The sequence below is a fragment of the Sus scrofa genome, chromosome 7, assembly GCF_054392235.1.
Source record: "Sus scrofa isolate SSC_HxYL_T2T_F1_AM1 chromosome 7, Sscrofa_HxYL_maternal_Yorkshire_Landrace_v2.0, whole genome shotgun sequence".
NCBI classification, from domain to species: domain Eukaryota; kingdom Metazoa; phylum Chordata; class Mammalia; order Artiodactyla; family Suidae; genus Sus; species Sus scrofa.
In genome coordinates this window covers 2,442,144-2,459,456 of record NC_139389.1, presented here as the reverse complement: position 1 = coordinate 2,459,456, position 17,313 = coordinate 2,442,144, and the positions used below count along the sequence as shown (strand labels likewise).

Sequence of the window (17,313 nt, the reverse complement as noted above, 5' to 3'; positions counted from 1 at the left end):
TTGTTCGTTTGGAAAGCAATGATCTGAATCAACAAGCATTTCCTCAATTATCAGGTCTTTATTATCTGTCTCGTTTTTGTAAACATTCTCTTTTTTGCAATATTTTTGTTTTGTTCTTGGGTTTTTTGTTTGTTTGGCCTCACCCACGGCATGAGGAAGTTCCAGGGCCGGGGATGAAACCCGCACCTCACCTGCAGCCTGAACCACAGCAGTGACAACGCTGGATCCTTTACCCGCTGTGCCTCACAGGGAACTCCTTCATTCTTTTTTTTTTTTTAGGGCCACACCTGCCGCATATGGAGGTTCCCAGGCTAGGGGTCGAATCGGAGCTGTAGCCGCCAGCCTACGCCACAGCCACAGCAATACCAGCTCCGAGCTGCATCTGTGGCCACCACAGCTCCTGGCAACACCGGATCCTTAACCCACTGAGCGGGGCCAGGGATCGAACCCACAACCTCATGGTCCCCAGTCGGATTCAATTCTGCTGAGTCACAACAGGAACTCTGGGAACTTCTTCATTCTTGTTGAACGTGGTATTTTATAAACGGCTCATGTGAAAGCTGCCTTCACTGTCCTTGCATCTTTCTGCTTTGACGTGTGTCCTTGGACAGACAAGGGTGTGGTTCCGGGGGCTATGCCGGGGCCGTGGGCTACCTGCTCTTCTAAGCGTCCGCGTTACTCTCTCACCCTCCGGCATCGGCATGTAGGTAGCCACCCCACCAAACATCCACCTTCTTAGTTCTTAATTTCTTTTTTTCTGTCTTTTTAGGGCTGCACCTGTGGCATGTGGACGTTCCCAGATCGGGGGGTTGAATCAGAGCTGCAGCTGCAGTCGGAGCCTACGCCACAGCCACAGCAACGCCAGACCCGAGCCGCATCTTCGACCTAGACCACAGCTCTCGGGCAACGCCCTATCCTTAACCTGCTGAGCAAGGCTAGGGATCGAACGTGTGTCCTCATGGATACTGGTCAGATTCCTTTCCATTGAGCCATGTCGAGAACACCTTAGTGCTTCACTTTTTAATTCCAGAAATCCTAATCCAGAACATTCAGTCTTGGGAGTTCCCATTGTGGTTCAGCAGGTTAAGAACCCAACTAGTATCCATGAGGATGCAGGTTCGATCCCTGGCCTTGCTCAGTGGGTTAAGGATCCAGCGTTGCTGCAAGCTGCTGGGTAGGTCACAGATGCAGCTGCAGCTCCCATTTGACCTGCGAGCCCAGGAATTTCCATATGCTGCAGGTGTGGCCCTAAAAAGAAAAAAAGTTCAGTCTTATAGAAAATATATTAAAACTCACACCGTTAATGTTAATTGAGCTCTCACTATTTTCTCTAGTGCTTAATGCCCACAGTCACATTTTGTCATTAAGAAGCAATGCCAGGAGTTCCCGTCGTGGCGCAGTGGTTAACGAATCCGACTAGGAACCATGAGGTTGCGGGTTCGGTCCCTGCCCTTGCTCAGTGGGTTAACGATCCGGCGTTGCCGTGAGCTGTGGTGTAGGTTGCAGACGCGGCTCGGATCCCGCGTTGCTGTGGCTCTGGCGTAGGCCGGTGGCTACAGCTCCGATTGGACCCCTAGCCTGGGAACCTCCATATGCCGCGGGAGCGGCCCAAGAAATGGCAAAAAGACAAAAAAAAAAAAAAAAAAAAAAGAAGCAATGCCAAGAATTAAAAGTGAAGGGCATTCCCGTCATGGCGCAGTGGAAACGAATCCACCTAGGAACCATGAGGTTTCAGGTTCAATCCCTGGCCTCGCTCCGTAGGTTAAGGGTGTGGTGTTGCTGTGAGCTGTGATGTGGGTCACAGATGCGGCTTGGATCTGGCGTGGCTGTGGCTGTGGTGTAGGCCAGCAGCTATATCTCCAGTTCGACCCTTAGCCTGGGAACTTCCATATGCCATGAGTGCGGCCCTAAAAAGAACAAAAATCTCCAGATGATTTCAACAGAACCAGGGCACATGCAGCATAATAGTCCCCCTGTCCATGATACAAACCAAAACTCTTGGACATGCAAAGACTGTGAAAATACAGGCGCACTCCAGTGAAGAAAAGACAACACATGTGACTCCTGAGATGCCCTAGATGTTGGCATTTTCACACAAAGACCTGAAAGCAGTCCTTATAACTGTGCTCTACCAGGTAAAGAAAAACACACTTGAAATTATTCAAACTATGACTTCTCAGCGGGGAAACTACAAAAGAAGAACCAAATAAAAAATTTGGAACTGAAAATCTGAAATTAAAAAACCACTCTCTGGAGGAACTCAGTAACAGCATAGATGATGGAGTCAGTGACCCAAGATAAATCCGTAAAAACTTCAGCATGTGAAATACGGAGAGAAGAAACGGGCAGATGAATAAGAGTGACAACAGCGAGATACTGACCCGGAAGTTTGAGGTTGTCTTCCCTCCCAAAAAATCAAGTAATCAACTAGTAGAAACCAGTCAAACATCTACAGCAAGCAGGTGAATGCCCATCGAGAAAAAAAAATCACATTGAAGATGTTAGCAGCAGAGTTCCCGTCACGGCTCAGTGGTAACAAACCTGTCTAGCAGGGTTGATCCCTGGCCTCGCTCCGCTAAGGATCCAGTGTTGCCAGGAGCTGCAGTGTAGGTTGCAGATGCGGCTCGGATCCGGCGTGGCTGTGGCTGTGGGATAGACCTGCAGCTGTAGCTCCAATTTGACCCCTCGCCTGGGAACTTATAATATGCTGCAGGTGTGGCCATAAAAAGACAAAAAAAATTTAATAATTGAAGGAAAGAAAATACACCAAAAGAAATTGAGAAGGGGATTAAAATACGTCAACGCACACACACACACACAATCAAGTTAACACAAAGGAAAGCAGCAGTCACGGAGGAAACCGGCAAAATCGTGGTACGACGCACACAGAACAAGATGCTGAGAAAGCATGTGCGTCTCTCTGTGTGAATGTCAATGTGTGAAACACTCCAGAAAAACGCAGATGGACGGGATGGATTTAAAAAATCACCTGACTCATCTGTGTGCTGCCAGTGCAGTTCACTTCCAGTCTCGTGTGATGCGCAGGTTAAAGGATGAAGAAGAGGTACTCCAGACAAAGAGTAAAATGGTAAAACTATTTTAGAGGAGGATGGCTCTCTCTTTTTTTTAAGATGAAATAGACTCAAAAACTTACAAACACAGATCCAGTGTTGCTGCAGCTGTGTGGCAGGCCAGCAGCTACAGCTCCAATTTGACCCCTAGTCTGGGAATTCGCATATACCACAGATACGTCCCTAAAAAGAAAAACACCACCACTAACAACAAAAACCAAACAACAAAACCAAAAAACACCTGCATAGGACAAAAGTTAGACCCCTACCTGACAACTATGGTCGACATCGGGGGCTCCTTTGTGGTTTTATTCCACACGTGGCATTTCTTCCACCCCTGATTTTCATTGTTGGCTTTCCTTCTCCACAGGGGCATACTGCTTGGTTTTGGGGTCAGATGAATCTCTTTGGGGAACTGATGTCTTTCTAAGATCCTTTCTAAGCCAGAGAATTCAGAATTTTCACCTGATAATAGAATAAGCGTTATTGCAATTCAATATTCCTTTTTGTCGTTTTGCATAGCAAAGCTAACGTGGGATTAATTTGAGAAAGAAAGAATGCTCGTGCTGCTTCATTACTATTTAGTTCTGTCATTTCTTTATTCCAAAAATATCAGTGAGCAAAATTTCCACCTTCGCCTGGTCCTAGATCTCTAATAGATGCACAGCAAGCCACGAGTGAGCGAATGAACAGATGTGCTGGGTTCCACCACAGACACGGCACGTAATCGGTGTGATCTGCGCATGCCTCAAGCGAATGGCAAGTGACTTTATAATTGTTTTGCATCTTCAGAGATGCTAACCTCACTCTGCACTGACATCACGTCCACTACTTCACGCTGACCTCCGTTGGTCCCTAACCAAACCGCCCCATCCACCGTGAGACAAGGGCTTGTGCCGGAATGCGATGCTTCCTTCACCAAAACTGTCTTACACCAAAGGAAGAAGAGAAGCGGGCAGAGAGGAGGGGAGTCGTTGGACGACGTGGGATGTCTGGCAACCGTTAAGGTATCCCACCGTGTAAGCTGCTAGCTCTTTGCCTGCTGGTAACAACTTGAGAAGCAAAAGCCAGTTTGCAAGCTGCACCATGAGCCTCTCTGCATGCAGTTCGCTTGGGTGCGTAGAAAATAGGAAGCTCGGAGTTCCTGTCGTGGCTCAGCGGAAACGCATCTGATTAGCATCCATGAGGACGCAGGTTCAACCCCTGGCCTTGCTCAGTGGGTTGAGGATGCGGCGTTGCCCTGAGTTGTGGTGTAGGTCGAAGATGTGGCTCAGGTCTGACGTTGCTGTGGCTGTGGTTCAGGTCAGTGGCTGCAGCTCCAATTTGACCCCTAGCCTGGGAACCTCCATGTGCCTCGGGTGTGGCCCTAAAAAAACAAGGGAAAAGGGAAAATAGGAAGCTGTCACAAACCTGATGCAAAAAGAGAAGCTGAGCCTCAAGAGATTCGGGGCGACACTGCCCTGGATAAGGAATTAGAATGGAGCTTGTCCAGCCCCCGTGATTTCTCAGGCTGAAGCCCTGAGGCTCCCTCCCAGGCAGGGTAACGGGCAGAGACACAGAACTGGTTCAAGGGACATGGCATGGCACTCTCCTAAGTGGCACAATGACTTGAATAGACCGATCCTTAGAGACCTGAAAACCACTGCAAGGGACTCACGAGCAGAACTGGAATATGAGGCTCCTGCCCAGGGGCCTGAGGCCAGGACTAGGGCAGTTACTGGCTCAGTGACTACACTGCTGGCTGCCCAGAAGTCCCTGCAGGCTCCACGGAACAAGAGGCAGAGCCTAGGGTGTGCTTTTTGGTTGTCAGAATTTCAAATATAAAAGGAATGGACAGTGGTCCTACATGACAAAAACACTACCAGTTGGTAAACTGTATTGCTATCTATTTGTGTCTACACTGTATTGCTATCTATTTGTGTCTACACTGGGAGACTAAGAGCATAAAATCTAAACACCTAACTGGAATATCACTGGGAATCAAAACCCACTTCTCCAACCTCACGTAAACACTCACTGCCTTCTCCATTTAAAACTGCATTTTAATTACAAAAACACATGAGAAGATTTTTACTGGAATAGATAAAATCAAACATCTCAGAGATGCGTGCCCTAAAAGATGAATGAACAGAAACCTCAGTGAAATAGAGACAGGAGGCCAGCAGGGGGAGCTCTCACTCCCCGCATCCAGGAAGAAGCCGTTCCTCTCTTCCCAGGAGCTGCAGGGGAAAAGCCAGGGGCTCTTTGTTGGCTATTTTGTTACTGTTGCCTTCCCAACTTCCTTCCCATCTATAAACACGTCCTCTATCTCTTGCCATTTGGACACTTGCCCTGGTTTGCAGGCCCCAAATTCCAACTCTGCTGATCCTGAATAAACCCATCTTTGCTGGAGAATATGGGTGGCTCTTTGGCTTCAGGTCAACAGCAGTCAAAGGGAAAGCCTTCCTTCCTCCAACTCCTCTCCTTCCTCCAGAGGTAGCCACATCCTGAATTTTGTGTGTCTTCTTCTGCAACTCTTCTGTCTGCATTGATGCGTGTTTGCATCTACAGATATGCATCCTTCTTTCGGCACAAACCGAATCGTGTTCTTAAACTCTGCAGTGTGTTTTGCAGATATCTAAATATTTAAATATTTTCTTTTTGCTTTTTCTTTTTACGGCCGCACCTGCGGCATATGGAAATTCCCCGGCCAAGTGTGAAATCGCCAGATCCTTAACCCACTGAGCGAGGCCGGGGATGGAACCTGCATCTTCACGGAGACAGCAAGTCCTCAACTGGCTAAACCACAATGGAAACTCCTTATTTAGCTTTTACTTCCTGAATTACTGGTGTTTGGACATGTTTCATGCCTGCAGATGGGTTGTAGTTCATCCTGTGAAATTGTCTGTCTAGACCAAGTATCTCTTCTCTTAGGTTGCTTATATTTTTCTTGATGATTTTTATATAATCTTTGGTATAATCTGGATATTGCAGTTGATTTGCGATCCTGTGGATTTGGAGTTTAGGGATTCACCAGAATACACATGGCCAAGGTGGCCAGAATGGTTTTTTTCTGGTGCGTGGGGGCTGCACTGGTGGCACGTGGGAGTCAGTGGGTTAAGGATCCGTGTTGCCATAAGCTGGGGTGTAGGTCATAGACGTGGCTCGGATCTGGCGTTGCTGTGGCTGTGGTGTAGGCCGGCAGCTGTAGCTCAGATTCGACCCATAGCCTGGGAACTTCCATATGCCGCGGGCCTGAAACGCAAAAAAAAAGAATCCATTTTCACTCGAGACTAGAGAAGGCAGGGTGGGTACCACGAGGTGGTGTGGGCTTACGGAAAAGAGTTCGCACCCCCCTCTGCCCACGTACATTTTCTCTGGTCCTCTTCACTCTTGTGGGAATAGAGCAGCTCCATCAGGCGGTTTGGAAGCAGCTTGTAAAGGTTGGACAGAGCCTCAAAGGTGTGGCGGAGAACTTCGGGGTGGCCGTAGTTTTTTGGGGTCCTAGGTGTTTCGAGGAGTGGGAGTTTCAGGTCATTGTGGCTGTTTCTGGCCGTTCCCATGGCAACCCATTCAGTTACAGAGGAGAAATGCAGACCTGGGGGGGTGTCCCTGGGCTCTGTCCTTTCTCCTGGCTTTCCTTCCTCTCCTGGAAGCTACCTTGGAACCTGTTTTCTGGCTCTGCTCGCTGGGCGTTCTGAGGGTCACAATGGCCCAGATTTTCGCCTGGAACCCCGAGAGTTCATCTGGCATCTTCCAACCAGAGGAAAGCAGCCTTTCAAATACAGTGCAAGTCTCACAGGGGTTTCCAGCAGAAACCTATTTTGGGTCTGGACTTGTTTTTTTTTTTTTTTTTGGTTTCTTTTTTTTTTTTTTTTTTTTGTCTTTTTGTCTTTTTGCCATTTCTTGGGCCGCTCCCACAGCATATGGAGGTTCCCAGGCTAGGGGTCTAGTCGGAGCTGTAGCCGCCAGCCTACTCCAGAGCCACAGCAACTTGGGATCTGAGCTGCGTCTGTGACCTATACCACAGCTCATGGCAACACGGATCCTTAACCCACTGAGCGAGGCCAGGGATGGAACCCGCAACCTCATCGTTCCTAGTCAGATTCGTTAACCACTGTGCCATGATGGGAACTCCCGGGTCTGGGCTTGGACAGTATCTGAGGAAGACAGGGTGTTGTGCACGCATCAGGGTGCTTTGCCCATCTGGCCCCCGGGGAGGCTGTGCACCCTGTGTGGACACAATTAAGGCCCCACAGACAGACCAGCCCAGAGGGAGTGTGGCTCCCTCCGCAGAGGTCTCGAGCAGCACTGAGGAAAACCGAGGACGTGTCTGGGTTCACACAGGTAAGACGCCCACCTGCTTCTCATCCTCTGACCCAAACTGACAGCAAGGAAGCACAAGTAAGCCAACAAACATGCTCAGCTCTGGCTTGACTGGAGAAGCCGTCCTTCACTGTGGACTCCAGGCAGAGGGCCGTAGACAAACAAAATAATCCCAAACCACCACACTTGACAGCGCAGGTCCCCAGCAAGACGGAAGCTGCCGAGAACCACCCTCAGATTTGGGGTAAGAATGCTGCGATGAGGTGGGTTAGAGCTACTCCTTAATCTCAGCATGCCATCAGCTAAGCCAGGTTCCCCATCACTGCCCTGTCACTTCATGCCCTCGCGGGCTGGGCAGTCACACTGCAAAATGGTCAGCCAGGTGTGTCACCTCAAAATCTGGGCGTATTCACCAGCTTTTTACCAAACTCAAAAGCCCTTGACCCGGACTGTGAAAAAAAAAAAAAATCACGATGGTATCGTGTTATAGGAGTGCCCAGCTCTGGAGATAGGAAATTCCACGCCTTAATTTGCAACTTGCAAATTTAAAAACTAAAACTTTAAAAAATAAACAGGAGTTCCCTTTGTGGCTCAGAGGAAATGAACCCGACTAATACCCATGAAGATGCAGATTCACTCCCTGGCCTCTCAGTGGGTGAAAGATCCGGCGTTGCTGTGGCTGTGGTGCAAGCCAGCAGCTGCAGCTCCGATTTGACCTCTAGCCTGGGAACCTCCGTATGCCACAGGTGCAGCCGTTAAAAAAAAAAAAAAAAAAGCAATGAATTAATTCATTAAAATAAAAAGTAAACCAAAACGTATACTTAACACCCCAACGTAGGAATTCCTGCTGTGGCTCAGCAGGTCAAGAGGCCAACACAGTGTTCATGAGGGTGCAGATTCGATCCCTGGCCTCAATCGGGTTAAAGATCCGGCGTTGCCACCGGTGCAGACATTAAAAAAGAATGTAATGTTTTGAAAATATAGTACAGAACGTACTAGGACCGCTGGAATATGCCGTAATTCTCATAATTTCATGGGTGTTTTTGGAGAAAGAAGGGGATTGATGAAGTTGAGCGTAGAATATTCCGAGAGCCAGAAATTTCTTTCTTCCAAGCAAATTTGAGGGTATGACTGTAAATCCTCATTTACATAAACAGGAAAGACTAAACCATGTTTTAAGTCATTCAACAGGGGAAGGAAGTGATCTATTAAAATTGTTTTTTTCCTTTTTAGGGCTGCACAGGAAGCATATGAAAGTTCCCAGGCTAAGGGTCAAATCGGAGCTGCAGCTGCCGGCCTACGCCACAGCCATAACACCAGATCTGAGCCACATCCGTGACCTAAACCAAAGCTTGCAGCAATGCCAGGGATTGAACCTGCATCCTCATGGGTACTAGTCGGGTTCTTAGCCCGATGAGCCACAACAGGAACTCCTAAAATTGATATTTTTCAATCCACATAAATTGTGATCCATATGTTCTTTTTTAAAAAAATTATTTTATTGAATTATAGTTGGTTCCCAGTGTTGTGTTCATTTCTGCGGTACAGCATCTGGCCGTCCCTCCCCCGGGGCCTCCCTGCACGAGCTAAGGGTCCCCCCCACTGCAAGGCAGAGGAGGCCCTCTCCTTCGGAGACAGTGAAGAGTGGGCAGCCAGGGAGGAGCGCCCGACCGCCACCAGGGTATGGCGACACCTGCACGGGGTATTTAGCCATGGCTCTGGGGGCGGGGAATCCCTCTCGTGCTTCAGTCACCAGGTGCGAGCACAATACCCTCTGCTCCTGTTGGATTAGAAACGAGGCCGGGGGAGTCTCCCGATGCTGTGGGGGCGGCCCAAGAAATGGTAAAAAGACAAAAAAAAAACAAAAACAAAAAACAAACAAACAAGGACAGGTGTGTATGACTTGGTCCCCGAGGCTCACCTGTTCTTCACCTGGCAGTTCCCAAACATATTTGAGCAGAAAATACTGTTCAATGCACATCTATGAAGATCGAGTAAGGAACTTTTTAATTGAAATGGAAAAACACCCAACTTGAGCAATGAAAAAGCCAGGAGGCAGTATAGAAACGAGAAACATATTTTATTAAGTTTTCCTAGTCAGTAAGAAACACTGCTACTGAAGTGCAAGTTACAATTTGAATGATACTGGAACAATTAGGACACACAAGAGTATTTTCAGAGATCAGCTTCCATATCTTGATCACTAAATGGAAAGATTCTTCAGAAGAAGAGTCCCTTACCCTACACACAGGAGAAGAAAAATTAAAGATGTCATGCTGATATCCATCAAAGGAACTGGAAAACTTTTTTTAAAAGTCAACTTAGCATACACTGACATGTAAAAAACACAAACGAATCTGCAGTGAACATTTCTATAAGGGGGGCATTTCACCTCAAAAAAAGATAAAATTCATGTTGAATATACGCTTGAACTAAGTTACTAGGAAAGAAACTTTATGAAGCCCACTTTGCAAAGCTCTCAGGCTGACATGAAGTGCTACGTATTTGATCATCTGGCTTCTTTCCTATCTCAGTATTTGAAAGGGGCTTCCTTAACGGCGTGGCCTACGTCTGAAGGTACGTGACTCCCCTTGCCAGCAGCTTGAGGTCCGCGACAAATGACGGCCAGAGCACAGGGAACGCGGAGCAGGAAGAACGCAAAGCAACGATCTGAGGACTCTATGTTTCACCGCCTCCACCACACACCACACACACAACGTTTGTACTGTGAGCATGTCCTGAGTGTTTTAGGAAAAGAAAGTGGTAATTATAAAGGCAAAAAAAAAAAAAAAAGAAAAAAAAAAGAAAGCAAAATTATTTTGAAAAAAGCAGCAGAAGGAATGAAACAGGTGCTGGGGATAAAGGACAAGATGCTATTAAATACAGATGCTGGGAGCCACCCCCTCCCTTCAAAACCCTGCAACTCCAGCCTCATTTCTGACAACCTTTGGGGGAGGTCCACCCAGAGGTGGGGTCTGAGACCCGTGAGAGGCACCCCCCAGTCGCAGCGGGAACTGCACCCCAGGACTCGGGGCCCCAGAAGGCTCATGCTCACTGGCACGTTTTTGCCCTCAAGTGTCACAGAGCCAGCATCACGAGAACTGTATTTGAGCACCGCACGTCTGCCGAGGGCTGCTCAGCCGGGCCCCTGGCCTCGACCTAGCACAGGGCCCGACACTCTACAACAATCGTGCGGGCGTGGAGAGAGGCTGCTTCCGGGCTTCCTATCTAATACGTCGCCTGGGAATGCCGTGTTCGGGGGAGAAGAGCCGCAGGCTGTCGCCTCACTCCCTTAAGATGGGAAACCGACAGTGGCTCTGGACGTCTGGTCTGTTTCGAGACCACTGCTGAGCCCTGGCCGCGGACAGACTCGGGGCGAGCTGGGGGCGCCGCAGGAGCTGAGTGGGGCTCCAGGAGCCCAGGTCCCGGCCTTGGGCGGGCGCTGGGCGAGGAGAGGTGACACCCCGCGTGGGGGGGGGGGGCTTTCTGACGGAAGCTCTTCGGGGGCAGCTGGTTTTCTAACAAGCCCGGGGAACCGTCTGGACACCCCGTGCGGTGGGGTACCTCCCCGCCCACGTCGCCCACCTCGCTAGATGTGGCCGCTATCCTCACTGGAGGGGAGGGAGGGTGGGGAGGGAGGCAGGCGGCAGATGACGGAACAAGCATTTCACAATGGACACAGTGCCACCACTGAGTACCAGACATGAACGCACCCAATCACAAAGGCTGCAAAACAAAAAACTGGACGCAAATTAAATGGAGGAGTTTTCTCTTTTTTTTTTCTTTCTTTTTTTTTTTTTTTAATCTTTTATGGGACAGAAACCTTAGCTCATGTCTTCTGGTGGCATCATCTTCCACTGAGCTGCACCTAAAACACAAAGAACAAGTAACAAGCAACTTTGTTTTTTAAAGAACATGTAACAGTTTTGAAGGCATAAGATGAACTGTTTCTACTGGAAGTTAACTTACTTAAAATAAGTCTACAAAATGAAGCCATGAAAAGCACCAGAAACATCCAAACGTTAACTATTTTGAGTGAAAAGTAACTACAAAAGCCTGGCCCGAATGCAGCATATTCTCAGCAAGGTGAGTCATGGTGGGGGCCTCGCTGCCGTCTCACTCCGGCAGGAGAGCTGCGCCTCGGAGCCTCATTTACGAGGCCTCACTGCCTGGCCTTTGCTTTAGGTCTAAACCACGAGCGAGCAGACGGGGTCCAGACTCAAAGCTGGCTTGTGATAGCGTCTGTCACCTTCCTGGCTGCAGTTCATGTCTTTAAATGGAGCAAAACCCACCAGAAGAATGCTGCTATTCTGATTTTCCATTCTTGAATGCACCAAAATGTGCATGCCTGTTGTAATTAGGTGCCTGGGTGAATAGAAAAATCCCATTTACAATTTCAAAAGATCAGGTAAACCCCCCAAGGCTGCTTGTTTCCACATTCCTCAGGGAGCCAAGCACTAATTTTACCACCCAAAGAGAACGATGCCATACATTTCTGGAAATTCGCCTCTACCACGTTAACAACACTACTTCCTCTGTGTTGCAAAACCACCCTGATTTACAAGACTTGGCTTTACATTGTTGCTAAACGTTTATCTACACATGCTGTCGGAAATAACCTTGTTAGGAAGGTGAAGCTGGTGTCTCAGCAAATCAGACCCTGGAGAGGCGGTGAGTGGCCTGTGCCCCGTTCTCCTTCTCCTCTTTCCGCACCATCAGGAGGAAGAGTGAGAAAATAGCAGAAACATTAGTTACACCCTGAGTCGCACCCCGCAACCTACAGGCGTTACCTCACTACACTGCGAGCTGCCGCTATCTCGGGAGGATTCTTTGAGGGCACAGTCGGGATCCCAACCTGCCCTGAGGCGCTGAGCCCGGGGCGAAGCTACTACGTCTTTAAGGGACAGTTCCTTCCGTCAGGCTCAAGGGAAGCAGCGAGAGGTCGCTTCGCACTACAGGTACGGTTACCTGACTCGCCAGCACTGAAGACAACACTTTTAGAAATGGCTACAAATGCCTTGTTCACAAAAGCCTTTATTCTCTAGTGATGCGGACTGAGAACACACAGAAACCTGCATGGTGCACGTCACATGCAGTAGAACCATCTCCACTTTACAGTGAGCGCGTGCCAACTGTTTTAGGCAAACGGACGACACTTTCAAGTCACATTCTTAAAGGACAGTTTCATTTACAAAAGAAGGAGAAGGTAAAGAAGCAATTACCGCTTTTAAAAAGCAGCTGCTTTGTTCAAGAGTGGGAGGTTTACGCCTGTATTGAAAGACAACATGATCACAAGTAGTGAAAATGAACAAACGGAAACGCTTTTACCACAAAGCAGTACACTTTCAAAACGACATACAAATAGTTAAAATTCATTACGTGGCCTATCTAACTTTAAATATGAGGACTTCCAGAATCAGGCCTCAACATTTGTTATCAGTAAATGAAAGTACGCCCGTTTCCAGGTCACTAGGAGCTGTGTTTAACAAAATGTATATAAAGTCTATAGCAAGTTGATCTAGAAAAATTAAAGGTAATAAGAAACAGTACACTGAAGGCGCTCCATCCATCAAGCGCATACTCTTCAAATTTTAAATGTGATGAACAGAACAGAAATTGTAACTATGCCACAGGTGCGATGCCAGAAAAGAAACAAGATCAGTTATCACACATGCAGGGAATCCGCCACAAAGCTAAGAACATCCCTCCTTTGTCAATTGTTCCAATAAACTAACATCTGCAGACACCGGGAGGCGGATGGTTCAGCTTACCTTCAGTGTACTGAATGCTGTACGCAACCTGCTTTAAAAGAGGAGACCGTCCCTGCAGGCAGGCTCAAGAAGGAACAGGCCCCTTTCGGCACTGACTACACCCAGGGCATGCCGCTGTGGCCTGCACACACACACCTAGGGAAACGTGAATATAAACAGCATTTATGCCGGCCTTTTTCTCCGAAGACCACAATGAAGCCAAGTTTGCTAAAATAAATCAACCACCCAGCACTAGCCCTCGTTTGTAACCGATGCTTCCGTCTCTGCTGTGAACTGCAACCCTTGACATTCGCACTGAAGCTCTGGGCAGCCTTGGCAACTACAACAGTTCTACAGTGGAATTTCACATCCGACACAAAACAGATCAACTAACACTTCTAAAAGAAATATCACCCTTGGTGTTAATTCAAATATATCATGCGTTCTCAAATTTGCTGGAGAAATATTTATAAGTTTATATACATTAATAAACTGCTGTGAAATCTCGTCAGTCTTTGTACTTAATTACTCAACCCCTTGGAGCTTCTTCTCTGGTTTAAATCTTCTCCTGGATGAAGGCATGCTGCAGGGCCTGGTTGATGCTAATCCGCTTAGCAGGGTCCAACATTAGGATCTGGTCCAACAAGTCCTTGAGCTGGTGCACTTTTTTACGCTGGTCCTCGGGAAGGCGCTGGCAGCCAATCAGGTCGGCCAACAGGTCTTTAGTTGGGTTAATGGTGCTCATGACAGTAACCTTCTCCTAGAAATAATGTTTAAAATGCGTTTCTCTAAATTACGACACCTACAGAACGTCAAAGACGCCACTGAAAAGATCAACCCCACGCTACGTTAACTACAGTCGTTTTCCTAAAGCGTCATTCTGCAGCTTAGTTTCGTAAAAAGACTAGGACGCCCGCAGAAGGGAACTCTGAGCATTCCAAACCGTAAGTTAAGGAGTTCAGGTAAGTCACAGCAAGCACCTGCTGCGTGAACTCTTCTTTCCCTGCTCTGAAGCGGCAGAGACAAGCTGTGAGGGCGTCGCCACGAAGCGTCGCTAAGGCGCTGCTCTGCCGGCTGCGGGGCAACCACAGCGACGTCCGCACTTCAGCCGGCACAGCTCGCGCACCACGGGTACTTCACGTGGCGCCCGAGGCGGAAGGACGTTTTTTTAGGGGAGGAGGACGTTTAAGAGGCAAGAAGTGTCGGGACGGCCGGTGGCACAGAGCACGGAGCCCTGGGCCCGCCGGGTGTGTGTGTGTGTTGGGGGGGGGGGGTCTGTACGGTCGCGAGGAGGGAGGAAGGTCTTTCTGGGGAGTTAAGCCCATTCTCTTCTAGGTACCGGGGTTTCTAGGCGGGGAGAGGAACACCAGCGGATCTGCTTCCGGAAACGGGGCCCTGGCAGCAGCACAGAGGCTGGATGGGAGGCCAGACCAGGAGGGCGACCCCAGGAAAGGGCCTCCAGACGACACTTAGAATCAGCTCATTCCACTGGGCAAACGTTTTCACATCTCTTCATCTTTTCTACAACCTGATGTGTTTTAATTAGCAATCGGCCAACAGCGGCAGGACTTGTCTGTCGTGTTTTAAAATACTCACAGCTCCTAGAACCACCCAGCACTCAATTCATTAGCAGTAAGACCATCACTCCACGTAGCAAGGCCCAGAAGACACTCACCCTCTCTGTTACTTTATCAACTTCTATGTACATAAAGTTGAGGTTCTGATCAAAATGTTGGTCTTTAAATACACCTTTCCGAATCATCTGGGAAGAAAACAAAACAAAACTTGGATGCGGAGCTCCGAGACACAGTCTGGTCTACCGCGCGCAGTGAATACAAACAAGTCACACAGACGCAGCTTTGAGTCTCTCTGGCTTCACTGACCGGCTGGAAAATGATCTCAGATTCCTTGCTCTTCAGAGTCTAACATCTTCGGAAAAGCTGGTACGAATGCTGTACCTACAACTACCTAATAACACGAAATTGTGGCGTTCCCACTGCGGCTCAGCGGAAACGAACCCGACCAGGATTCATGAGGATGCGGGTTCGGTCCCTGGCCTTGCTCCGTGGGTTAAAGATCTGGCGTTGCCGTGAGCTGTGGTGTAGGCTGCAGAGGCAGCCTGGATCCCGAGCTGCTGTGACTGTGGTGGAGGCCGGCAGCTGTAGCTCTGATTAGACCCCTCGTCTGGGAACCTCCATGTGCCATGGGTGTGACCCTAAAAGGCAAAAAAGGCCCCCCCCACCACGACACTGTGTTTTCCCAGGCAATGACTTAAACTAATCACAACAGCAAGCTGTACTTGCACTAGTCACAACTGAAGATTAAACAAGGACATACAGTCATTTGTCCTTAGGCGGGACAGATGATCGGGGCCTTTCCCTGGGCCGTTGAGAAACCCAGTGACATTAAAAACTATGTTCCAACAGTCCTAAAATGATACAAGTCAGATCTCATTAAAACAAGTATCAAAATGGCTAATTTTCCGGGTAACTTACTCTAAACAAGCCCAACATAACAGAATTTGGATAAGACCTAAAAAAACCCATAATGGCCTCTGACCTATAAGGAGAAAAATCTCTACATCTCTCAGAAATCCAGCAAATAAGCTGAAATCATAAAAGCCTAAGACATGGTCTTCAGACATTTTTGTATATGCCTACAGTTTGGGATTTTCTGTTAAACAAAAAGGGATTATGAGTGAAGCATTGACGTAAGTTTTTGGTTAGAAAGCAGTTTTTCCGTACCTTCTCCCTTCCCAAACAGCTTCCAACCTTTAACAAACGGACTGGGACTGCCAGCGAGCCTCTCCCCTCACTCCCCGTTCAGTCTGTGACGACCGGTCCTCCCTCGCCTTGGCCCGTGACCTGGATCGCCTGTCACCCCGCCTGTTCCCAGCCAGGCTGCTCCAGGGGAGCGAGAGGACAGAGAGGTGGGCACTGCCAGTCTACACGGTGCTTAGACGCAGCTGCGTCAGCTCCCTCAATGCTAGGTCTACCCCAAGCTACAGGCCCTGTCCTCTGGCTCCATTCGGGAGGGTGGAGAAAAGCACCACGACAGACTTTGGCAGGAAAAGGGAACGGGATTCTCCCCCTCTCGACAGCTCCCGGCTGATGAGAACCACCAGTTTGAACACCAGGAACGAGAGAGAGCTAAGAAAGGATGTTTCACAGCCTTGAGTGGCACGTAAGTGGCAGCAGCTGGCCTACAGGAGTCTAGCAGAAAGCACTGCTAAGACCCCGGAGGCAACAAGCTCAGGCTAAGCTCCTACCTTATTCGGCATCTTTCCCTTGAGATCCATGGCGAGCTTCAACATATGGTTATTGGTTTTGCCAGGAAATAGGATTTTCCCAGTATAGAGTTCATACAGGGTACAACCTACGGACCACATGTCTATACCGTAGTCATAGCTTTTACCTATAACTGAAAACATAATACAAGTTTCAAGGTACAACGACAGAAACAACTATTGCCATCCACGGGGCGATCAAGTTCGCCTGGACTGTACACCCGCCTCCGAATTCCTAACCTCGGCACCACTTCTCTGCTCTTTCCCACTAATTCTTAGCCGAGACTCTGAACCCTGAAAGACCGTTTAAGGATGAGGGCGTGGAGAGGACCCAGGGGCAGGAGCAAGAAACCCAGAGGCCCACGCAGCCCGTGAAGGTGACCAGCAGACCTCAAGGACTAAGAGCAGCCTGCGAAGTGCAGGGCTTCTTCCCAGCTCTGTCTTGCCACTCGTGCCACGCCACCGCCACCGCCAGGCCATGTCCCTCCAGCAGGGAGGGGACCTCGGGGCGGGCAGCTGCTTAGCGCTGCGGGAACACAACGCTCAGCCGGGACCCACGCCACCCTCGCCGCCTCCCGGCCCTGGTCACAGGGCATCCGAAGACACTTACTGATTTCAGGAGCTCGATAAAATCTACTGACGAGATAAGGCGTGATGTCGTTGTCCGCGACGTGGGAAGCCGAGCCAAAATCGCAGAGCTTCAAGATAGTTTTCGATTCATTAACCTGCAAAACATTTCGTGACCGAAGTTTAACTCAGGCCAGGAATAATTCATAGAACTCTCATATAAAAATCATTGGCTTTGAGAGGTTATTTCCAAGACTGACAGCAAAGTCACTCATTTTTAAATGCCTTTTTCTAATTATTTTGTGACTCAATTTTCTAATGAATGAAAGAGCTA

At 48.7% G+C, this 17,313-nt stretch overlaps 1 protein-coding gene across 45 annotated transcripts in view; it reads right to left on the bottom strand.

Annotated features, from left to right (window-relative positions):
• Positions 1-11,128: 11,128 nt before the first annotated feature.
• PRP4K (pre-mRNA processing factor kinase PRP4K) overlaps positions 11,129-17,313 on the bottom strand; it is a 32,870-nt gene continuing 26,685 nt past the window's right edge. For 7 of the 45 annotated variants that reach the window (XR_014809467.1, XR_014809468.1, XR_002346243.2 and 4 more), the window contains 7 exons: positions 17,023-17,137; positions 16,395-16,546; positions 14,802-14,888; positions 13,148-13,886; positions 12,599-12,644; positions 11,996-12,079; positions 11,129-11,244 (listed from right to left, as the gene is read on the bottom strand). Coding sequence is in view for 4 of the 45 variants with exons in the window: in XM_084967222.1 (XP_084823348.1) it covers positions 13,683-13,886; positions 14,802-14,888; positions 16,395-16,546; positions 17,023-17,137 (558 nt within the window). In the remaining 41 variants the exon portion in view is untranslated. Of the gene's footprint in view, positions 12,080-12,392; positions 13,887-14,801; positions 14,889-16,394; positions 16,547-17,022; positions 17,138-17,313 lie in introns of those variants that run through there. The other 38 variants (XR_014809465.1, XR_002346256.2, XR_002346258.2 and 35 more) reach the window with 19 other exon arrangements.